Source organism: Tamandua tetradactyla, chromosome 4 (genome assembly GCF_023851605.1).
Source record: "Tamandua tetradactyla isolate mTamTet1 chromosome 4, mTamTet1.pri, whole genome shotgun sequence".
Lineage (NCBI taxonomy): Eukaryota > Metazoa > Chordata > Mammalia > Pilosa > Myrmecophagidae > Tamandua > Tamandua tetradactyla.
In genome coordinates, this window is record NC_135330.1 from 117,441,784 (window position 1) to 117,452,887 (window position 11,104).

At 34.9% G+C, this 11,104-nt stretch overlaps 1 protein-coding gene across 2 annotated transcripts in view; it reads left to right on the top strand.

Moving 5' to 3' along the window:
* Window positions 1-11,104, top strand: part of VWA8 (von Willebrand factor A domain containing 8) — a 631,595-nt gene that overhangs the window by 225,140 nt on the left and 395,351 nt on the right. For both annotated transcript variants that reach the window (XM_077158362.1, XM_077158361.1), the window contains exons 13-14: window positions 7,159-7,319; window positions 10,257-10,370. In XM_077158362.1, coding sequence (XP_077014477.1) covers window positions 7,159-7,319; window positions 10,257-10,370 — 275 coding nt within the window. The remainder of the gene's footprint in view (window positions 1-7,158; window positions 7,320-10,256; window positions 10,371-11,104) is intronic.

Genomic DNA, 11,104 nt, shown 5'->3' on the forward strand with positions numbered 1-11,104 from the left:
GACCAGCCTCTTTCTTTCTTTTTAATCCTTTTTTAAAATATATAAATATTTTTATTGAGAAATCTTCACACACAGTCCATATATAGTATACAATCAGTGGCTTACAATATCATCACATAGTTGTGTATTCATCACATGATCATTTTTAGAACATTTACATCACCCTAGAAAAAGAAATAAAAAGAAAAAAGAAAAAAACTCATACATGCCGTGCCCCTTACCCCTCTCTCTCATTGACCACTAGTATTTCAATCTACCCAAACTTTACCCTTTACTTCCCTCTATTATTTATTGATTTTTTATCATTATTTTTTTACTCATCTGTCCATGCCCTGGATAAAAGGAGCATCAGGCACAAGTTTTTCATAATCACGTGGTCACATTGTAAAAGCTATATAGTTACACATTCATTTTCAAGAATCAGGGCTACTGGAAAATAACTCAACAGTTACAGGTACTTGCCTCCAGCCATATCAGTGTACCATAAACTAAAAAGGGATATCTGTATAATGCATAAGAAGAACTTCCAGGATAACCTCTCAACTCTGTTTGAAATCTCTCAACCACTGAAATTTTGTCTCATTTCTCTCTTCCCTCTTTTGGTCAAGAAGGTTTTCTCAGTCCTATGATGTCAGGTCCCAGCTCGTCCTGGGAGTTTTGTGCCACATTGCCAGGGAAATTCACATCCCTGGGAGTCAGCCTCCATATAATGGAGTTTGGGTGTGGGGCGGATAGTGAGTTCACCTGCAGAATTGGCTTAGAGAAAGACAGCCCGTTTCTTAATCTTAGTACATATTTTCCTGTGCTGCTTTATGCAGGAGACTCCACATTTTCCTTTGGATTCTCACTGAATCCATCAACTCTTTCCTATCTCCTACCTAGTGAATAGATGTTTTTCTTCCTGCTGCATAGTGTCTCTCATGGGGGAGCCATTCAGAGAAAACAGCTTTAGTTTTAGGATGAAATGTGCCAAGAGGAACACATTAAGCCAGTCAAAAAAATCATCAAATATCAAAGTCATGGCACACCTCTTACCCTTCTCTCCGTTGCTGCCCCAACCCAACTATTAGTCTTCCTTCATTTGCCTTGTGCAGGAACCAATATAGCCATGGGCAAAAGCTCTAATTCACCATCTGTGGACCCATTGTTGGAAGTTTGGTAGAAACTACATTCGGCATGTGGAATTTTACTTTGCGATTTTTTTTTTTAACTTTTTAATTGTATAATATAACTTTTATACAAAGCAAAGAAATACTTTGCAATTTTTAAGAACAATCTTGACTACTTCTATTGGTTGATCAGTTGTAGATTTTATTTAGAATATGTTGTATTCCATAATCTGTTCTCCAATGAGTAGTTGGAGTAACCTTTTAAGAATTTAAATTAGATTCTGTCATTTCCCTGCTTAGAATCTGTCAGTGGTTTCCTGTCACATTTAGAATAAAATAAAAACTTCTTACCCTGGCTTCTAAGCTCTCCAACAATACTTTTCAAACTTGGTTGCAAATTAGAATCACCCAAAAAACTTGGAAAAACTTCCAGTCTCTAAGCCTCATGACCAGGGAATCTGAATTAATTGGTCTGAGCAATATTTTTTAAAAAGCTATCCAGAGATTCTAACAGGCATCCAGAGTTGAGAATGACAGCTCTATGTGATCCAACTCATGCCTACCTTTCCAACCTTCTCCCTCACTGCTGTGCCCTCTGCTGATAATGTTTCAGTCTCACTGAAATTATGTATGTGTGTGTGTGTGTGTGTGTGTGTGTGTGTGTATGTGTGTATGTACTTGAGCAATTTCAGTCCTTTAAATCTGTCTAGCTTCTTTCTGCTTTAGAACTTTTGCACAGTCTGTTCCCTTGACCTGGAAAACTCTTTCATGATCTTCACATGGCCTCTTCTCATTTGAATCTCGGCTTAAATATCCTCCGAGAAAGCATCCTTGATCCACCAAGTCATTTTCTTAATACATTATCTGATATTTTCTACATAGGTGACCTTTTTTCTCTTATATGTGTCTCTTCCTCCTTTCCTCCTGTCCTCCTTTTCCTCCTCCATCCCCTTTCCTTTGTCTTTGTTCTCTTTCCACTGGATTGTAAGATCTTGTTTATCTGTTTCACTGCTGAATCCTCAGAATCTGCAACAGTGTGTCTCATGTAATAGGCACTCAATATGTTTTTTTAATGAATTTTGCAAAATTAAATTATTTTTAATGGCTTAGCTCAAATCTGACCTCCTTTGTTTTCCTCTCCTGTAAAATGAAGGCAATGGTAGTACCTGTCTTTGAGGGTTATAACAATTGCACAAGTTCACTTATGTAAAAATACTCGACACCTAGTAAACCTCCATAAATCTTAACTGCTCTAATTATTGTTAGCTCTTTTTTTACCTCCTTAATGTACTGTTCTTTATATGACGACCTGATCTGCTGAAAGAAGTTTTCTTAATCTCATTGTCATGAATGGTGATGCTGCTTCTGACTTGATATCAATTTTTTGGTTATTATGACTTACATAACCTTTTATGTCACCTTTTTATATTGGCTATTAGAAAGATTAGATTAAAATTTTTTATCCTTTTAGTGTGCATTTTGTATGTCAAATTTACTTTTCTTGGTTTCCTCTTGTTCGGTTTTATTTTCCATTTACTTTGAATTTTCTAATATATTAAATCACATATTTTTGCAAGCCAACTTAAATACTTTTGAAACTCATCTGGGTTCACAAATGTGGTAAAAAGGTGCGTTTTTAAGCCGGTTGAGGTCATGTTCTCTATATACTTTGATATCCTACTTTTGCTATGATTTTTTTAATCCTTTACCAGAAAAATAATATATGCATTACAATGTAAAATTTTACTCTCTTATCAATATTCATATTTAGTAGGGAAGGTAGCTCAATTTCTTTATATATTAAAATTTTATTATAGTATTTTCAGTTGTCTTTCTAAAACAGAAATTCTAATCTTGTTCTAGCTGCTCTGCACACAATTACTTTATGGGGTTATTTTATTGAGCTAATATCTTAAATTGGGATTTATCTGTGGTATCTAAAAAAAATTAACTTATACCACTCAGAGGTACTAAAAGCATCTGATTGCTTTAGGAGTCAAATCTGTATTTTCCTATACATTTCACACAGTTGCATATTTTCTCATTTTAATAAGACATTTTTATTTTCAGTAGTTTCTCTATTACAAATCAAGAGAAAATTCTGAATGACATAGAATCCTAAGAGATATTTGGTTGTTTTCTAGGGATCTGAGTAAAAGTGAATGAGGTGTTGAAGGTCAGACAATGGTTGCCCTAAAGGAACTAGATTTCATGTCCTGTTATTTTAAGGTTGTTTTTTTTTTTTTTAAGGAAACACAGAAAGAGGAAATGGTTCAGGCTCTTGATACCATTGCTATTTTCAGTCTGTTAAGTTCAAGGGTTTCAGATGAGGAAAACGTATGCAAAAATGGGGATGTTCATCTTTCAGGATTTTTTATCTCTGTGCTTTTGAAATGCCCATGTGGAATAAGCAAATACACATACACAGACACACACATAGTTTTACTTTTCTGCTGCTAATAGGGGTGTATATAGGTGGGAAGAATAAGGAAACTATATATATATTTTAAATTCATACTTATATATTAGAATAAAGATTTGAAGAGAATGCTTTCATGATACTAAAAGGCAGAGACACACGAAAATGCTGTTGTTATATTTTTAATATTAGTTTATTGCTTGAAATTAAGTAATATCAGTGACCCATTCAAATTGTGCTGAAAAAGTTCTGTTGATGAGGTTTAAGTCCAGTCCTGTGACATTTTAGGTGTACTTTGGTGTCCTTGCACTCTCACGTAATGAAAGTCACTTCTAACCAATATTGTGGAAAGTAGGGTCAACTATCTCTTTAAGAAAAAGCTGAAGTTTTTTTAATATCTCCCAATCTAGGTCTTAATTATGAAAACCAAGGGCTTTTATTAAAGGGAATTCCCTTATCCTCAAGAGTGTATTTTAATGCATAAAATATATTAGAAATGAACAAAGACTCTTCATCACCATGGGTATGCAGAGAGTTTAGGTGATCAAACTGAACTGAGCTTGTCGTCTAAAAAGTATCAAATATTTTCCATCTTTCATCCCTCTGAAGATTGAAAAAAGGAAGACTGTTCTGGTCTCTAGTTGTGGTGAGCACTAACAGCACTGGGCTTGATGATTTGTTATAGCTTGTCGTATAGTAACAAATAATCATTTAGTTTCACATCAGTGAATAAAAGGGAGTCTCAATGCTGGGCTTGAGAAAAAGAGCCCTATGTACTGGTTATTTTTCTCATCATCTCTGTAGTAGACACTATGGATTTACAAGAAATCAAATCACTTTGCAATCGTAACCAAATGAACTGGTGCTTTTTAATATCCTGTACAGAATGGTGATTCAGTATCTGATGGTATGAGAATGATAAATTCTTTCTGTTGAGATTAAATTTTAAAATAAGACCAATTGCTAGCTTCTTAGGTCCTTAGGAGTTTGAACCTCTTATAACTATCCTTTTTACCTGGACCCAAGCAAGACTCCAGGGTTGAAGTGGATGTGGATTGCATCCGTTTTCAATCTAAAGCCAGGTAGATTCATAAAAATAATTTAAAGATTTTTCAAAATTAATATCCACCGCTTTCTTCTCTTCCCTTCCCCTTCCCCACTTCCCCTGTCCCTCCTTCCTTCCCTCCCTCCCTTCTTCCCTCCCATCCATCTATCCATCCCATCCATCCATCCATCCATCTAGTAACACTTTCTTTTTTAAAAAAAAGTTGTATAAACAAATACTCTCTCTTCTCTCCTTCCCCCATAACCTATAACAAATTTCCTAGTTCTAGTCATCTCCTACAAGTGGTATCATATAATTTTTGCCCTTATCTGCCTCACTTGTTTCAGTGAGCATGTTTTTAGATTCTTCTATGTTGAAGCATGCACATAACTTAATTTTTTCATTTGGCTGAATAATATTCCATTGTGTGTATGCTTGTTTATCCATTAATTTGTTGATGGACATTTGGGATTTTTCCAGCTTTGGGCTATTGTGAATAATGTTGCTATAAACATTGGTTTATAAATATCTGTTTGTATTCCTGGTTTCCCTTTCTTTGGGTATGTTTCTAGAATTGGTATTGCTGTAGCAATTGGTAATTCTATATTTGACTACCATATTGCTTTCCACAGTAGCTATATGATTTAGCATACCTGCCAACAGTGTACTAGAGGTCCAGTTTCTCACTGTCCTCTCCAAAACTTATTTTCCACTTTTTTAAATGATAGTCATCCTTGTGGGTGAGATGTGGTTTTAATTTGCATTTTTCTAGTGACTAATAATATGATACATCTCTTCATGTGTTTATTGGCCATTTGTTTATCTTCTTTGAAGAAATATCTATTCCAGTCACTTGCCTGTTTTTTTTATTTGCATTTTTGTCTTTTTTGTTGTTGAGTTATAGGATTGCTTTATATATTCTGGATAAACAAGATAGGACAAAGACTCATACTTAGTGTCTCTTTTCTAAAGTAGTGAATTGAAGACATAAATTTAATAAGAAACAGGTGGCAACTCAACCTGTACCTGTTGAATCAGAATCCTCAGCATGGTGGGTCTCCAACATAACCATTTTCCATAAGTTCCCCAGCTCTTTCTGATATGTGTCTTTGATTTTGAATTGCTATGCTAGACCGTTTTCCATCTGTCTTTATTTTCTAGGACGATATGGATATCATTCTTTAGTAAATATTCTTTCTGAAATAATTAGTACCAAGGTTTTTCTTTTTTAACATATACCTTGATATTAACTTTTAAAAAATCATGCATGCAGATATTCTTTATGGTTTTTCATAATTTGATTATGAGAACGACCCATTTTATTTATTTTGTAGGTTTTGTTTCCCCTATTCTTCCAGTCAAGTGAGCCACTTATTCTTCTGTAGCACAGTCATGAGTTCAGGGTCATTCCCACCATGAACTGTCTCAGTAATTATTAAAGATAGTCATGACTTTTGTACAAGCTATTGTCACTGTCATGAGTCTGCTCAGATAGTTTGCATAGAAGTAAAAACACATAGTTGAAAAATAAATAAAAGTATTAAAAGAGTTAAGCCAAATTTTGGTGATGTGTCAGAGACCTTTAAGAGTGTTGCTTCCTAAGTTAGTACATGGGCAATTAGAATATTGAAATAATTAAGACACATTTTTATCTTAGTTTCAATACAGATTTGTTAGCATTGTGAGCACAGTCAAATTCATTTGTTTTCTATCAGCTTCTTACTTGGAGTGGCTATCAAAGAATTTACCAAGGATTTTTAAATTCTTGGATAAAATTTGCTGTAAAACTTTAAACTTTGATATTTTTGTCATAAATGTATCTGAAGTTGAGTTAAAGAAAAAGTATCATCTTCAGCATTACATATGTAGGGAAAATTTTGTCCATATTTTATGGCACCAGTATTTTTTATAGGAGACAGACTTTTATATTACATATCTATTAATAGCTTACTTAAATCTGTTACACTATTTTAGTGTTAGAACATTGTGTATGTCCTTTAAAACCTTGCTTGTAAGTGCCATGCTATTGTTTGTCAATTCCTGTACCTCATCTGATGACTGTCCTACTCAGTTTCCTCCATTATCAAGGCTTTAGAATATAATGAGTCATGGTGGTGGTCCTTACCCTGGCTGTTCAGGAGAACTCATCAACTACAAGAAAATGCACACTATTGATAAGCATCTCTCTGCTTCTGCAATGAGTTTGTCAGGCCTCTTAAAAAGGAGTCTACACATTGTGGTCCCAGCAGGAATAAAATTCGTTGAGTGCAATCAGTTACAGTTGGTGGAAATCACTGCCATCATCTGTATAGATACCAAGTGTACATTTTAAAAGAGGGAGGAAATGCTAACTATGAAGAAAAACAACAACAGCTAACTCCTACAATATTATGTGAAAGAGTAATAGGAAAAAACTCAAATGACCTAAAAAGCTTTCTTTTTGGTGGACTGAAGATGACTTTGCAATTATTGTATGGAATGTTATATTCAGACAGAAGTAACTGTAAAGCTAAATAAATTACCATCTCTGTCTCAAAAAATTAATAAGCACATTTTCTTTGGTTGGTGGTGGGGATTGGCTTTAGGATATGACAGCACGTGACCTCCTACAGCAGAGGTACACCCTTCCAAATGGAGATACTGCCTGGCGGTCCTCACCCCTTGTGAATGCTGCCCTGGAAGGGAAGCTGGCCCTCTTGGATGGCATTCATCGGGTCAACACAGGCACACTGGCTGTATTGCAGAGGTTTGTATGTTACCAGATATGCCAACTCCAAAAAATAAAATAAAATAACTAAAAATTTTTAAAAAAACAAACTCAACTAAGTAGTAGACATGTAACTCTTTTTGATCTCTTTTTGTTCAAATTGAGTTACTGGACCCTGAAAAGCTCATAATTCTATATCCAAGTAGAATGGTAAATTTTTTTATTGTAGTAAACATTGTACAGTAAAGTTTCAAATAATACTCATATTGGGAAAAGCCAGAGCAAAATTACCTATGTAAGAGCTGAAAAAAGAAATCTTTTCAGTAATAATTTTGAAAGACTTTGTATATTTTGATTTTTGCAACAATTCATGCAACTTACATTTCTATAATTTGGCAGTCAAAGCTTCATTGTTTACAAACTCCTAGCTATTCAATGATTTTGTCATTGGGATATAGATATTGACTATAATTTAAGATTCCAAATACATTGCGATAACCTGATTAGATTTGAGACATTTAAAATAATTATCAGAAACTTTTTTTGCTTTACCATAAAAGTCCCACAAGGTTATAATATTGTTCTTTCACAAACAGATGCGGGCACAAAGCAAAATAGCATTTAGCTACAATTTACTGGATATCTTTTGCCTGTTTATCAAGTAATAGTAGTAGCAGCTACCAATAATTGAGTACTTACTCTTTCCTGGGTATTGTCCTAAGTCAGTGGTTCTCAGGTGCTCAACCTTGGAATCACCTTGGGAAGGAGAGGTGAAAAAAACTGATGCCTGGATTCCATCCTCCACAGATTCTGATGTAATTTGTCGAGGGTGAGAGCTGGCATTTTAAATGCTTCCCAGGAAATTCTAATGTGAGCCAAGATTGGAAGAACTGTACTACATCTCTGTTTTATAATAGCTGTCTAATTTTCACTGCAACCCAATGAAGTTGATCTTATTATTGTTATTTTTTTTAAATAAAAGTTTAGAGAGAGGGAATAGCTTTTCCCCTCTGCAGTCATTTAGCTAGGAAGGATCAGCGTTGAAGTTGAACCCAGGACTGATGGACTCTACTGCCCATGCTCCTAACCTTTACATTGTATAGTGTCTCTCTAGTATTTGTAGGAATGGAGATTGGGTTGGTCCACCGTAACTTAGTAGTTTGTGTAAATCTAGAAAGTGCTTCTCAAACTTTGCAACAACTGGAAGATAAAGCTGTTGTTCATGGTGCAGTTGTTCAGGTCCCCATCATAGCTGGAATATGAAATAGCACTGTTGTTATTTTATTATAAAGATTGTTGACTCTTTAAATCCTATAATTCCAAAGATAGAATTATTTTTATTTTTATCATACCATCCATTAAAGAGTTACATCAGATCAATGGGTGTATGTGACATCCATCTTGTTCATTAATATGCCCCTCATGATTATCCTGAGCCACTCACTTAGCTGTTTCCTTTCATTTCCCTTCTCCTTTCCTTTCCTTTTTTTAGCTCCGCTTCTGGTTTTCATAACTACCATTTACAAAGTATAACAGCATTGGCCCATGTGGAATTTTGAAAGATCCTTCTAAAAAAAGTGTTAGACGTAATTACCAGCAGTAATAGATATGATTAAAATGCTAACAAACTGATTCTACCTATAATTACTTCAGTGTTCCAAACTGATTAATTTGTATACAGTTTGGTGGTTTCTCAGACAGAGAATTTCCATATGGCTTGACAATCTCACTGGTAGAAATATACCCAAAATAACTGAGAACAGGGACTCAAAAGATACGTGTATGGCAATTTTTATAGCATTATTTGCAATAGTCAAGATGTGGAAATCACCCAAGTATCCATTAACAGATGAATGGGTAAACAAAATGTGGTATAGCTATACAATGGAATATTATTCACCTTAAAAAGGAATGAAGTTCTGATGCATGCTAAACCATGGATGAACCTTGAAAACATTTGTTCTAGTTTGCTAGCTGCTGGAATGCAATATACCAGAAACAGAATGGCTTTTAACAAGGGGAATTTAATAAGTTGCAAGTTTACAGTTCTAAGGCCGAGAAAATGTCCCAATTAAAACAAGTCTATAGAAATGTCCAATCAAAGGCATCCAGGGAAAGATACCTTGGTTCAAGAAGGCCGATGAAGTTCAGGGTTTCTTTCTCAAGTGAGATGGCACATGGTGAACACAGTCAGGGCTTCTCTCTCAGCTGGAAGGGCACATGGCGAATACGGTATCATCTGCTAGCTTTCTCTCCTGGCTTCCTATTTCATGAAGCTCCCCGGGAGGTGTTTTCCTTCTTCGTCTCCAAAGGTTGCTGGCTCGTAGACTCTCTGCATCTCATGGCTTCATCGTTCTGCTCTCTCTGAATCTCTCTGAATCTCCAAAATATTCCCTCTTTTATAGAACTCCAATAAACCAATCAAGACCCACTCAAATGGGTGGAGACATGTCATCCCCTAATCCAGTTAAACAACCATTCTTGACTAAATCACATCACCTAGGGAGATGATCTCATTACAGTTTCAAATCTACAGTATTGAATAGGGATTATCTACCTTATGAAATGGGACTTATATTAAAACATGGCTTTTCTTAGGGGGCACACTTCCTTTCAAACCAGCACAACATTATCCTAAGTGAAATAAGCAGGACACAAAAGGACAGCTATTGTGTGACTCCATTTAAGTGAAATATCTAGAATAGGCAAGTTTATAGAGACTGAAAGTAGATTAGTTGTTTGAGGGGGGGGGAGGGAAGAATGGGGAGTTATTGTTTAATGAGTAGAGTTTCTGGGTTGGGTGATGAAAAATTTTGGAAATAGGTAGTGGTGATTATTGCACGACATTGTAAGTATAATCACCACTACTGAATTGTACATTTTAGAATAGGAAAAATGACAAATTTTGTTATATATATATCTGCAATAGAAAAAACTGATTAATTTCTTTCCTGATTTTCTCCCTTATTCCTTTAGGTTAATCCATGATCGAGAGCTAAGCCTCTTTGATGGCTCTAGGCTGCTGAGATTAGACAGGTATACACGTTTAAAAGAGGAGCTGCAAATTTCTGATGAGCAGCTAAAGAAGAGGTAACTTTGTATACTCTTGTTCTGACTGTGAAGTGTCTTATTATATTATTTTTCTATACTTAGCATAATTATTTTTCTATACCTAGTATGGTTAAATAATTTTGAATTTAATAATTTGGCATCCTGGGTGTTCTCATAATTTGGCATTTCTTAAACTTGAGGTTGCTATCCAAGATGTATTCTGCACTTTCAGTGTTACTTTTGAATGAGTGTATTAACATTTTATGAGAACATGAGTCCACGAAAGTAATCTTTCCTCTGTTTCCCTAGAATTCAGTTTTGGCCCCAGACCTCATATCCTTTTAGCAAAACAAAATCCTCATCATTAACTTGGCCCATCCGCCTTGGAAATAGTCACTTATTCCTAACGTATGTCACTTGATGCGGGATCACTCTTTGTGGTTTGTTTAAATAACCCTTTCAAGAGTTAACAACCTAATGCAATATGTGAATCTTCATTGGACCGGATCAAGAACAAAATGAAAACAAGTATAAAGACACTTCTAAGACAAGTGGGAGAGTTTAAATGTAGACTATATAAATTGTATGATTGAATTAATATTAATTTTCTAAGGAATCATAACGGATTGTTGTTATATAGGCGAATATTCCTATTCTTAAGAAATGTGTGCGGAGGTATTTAAGCAATGAAATAAAGAGGTATGTAATTCATTTCCAAATGGCTCAGAAAAAAGAAAGACATATGTACGTGTATAAACACACACACCACGAGA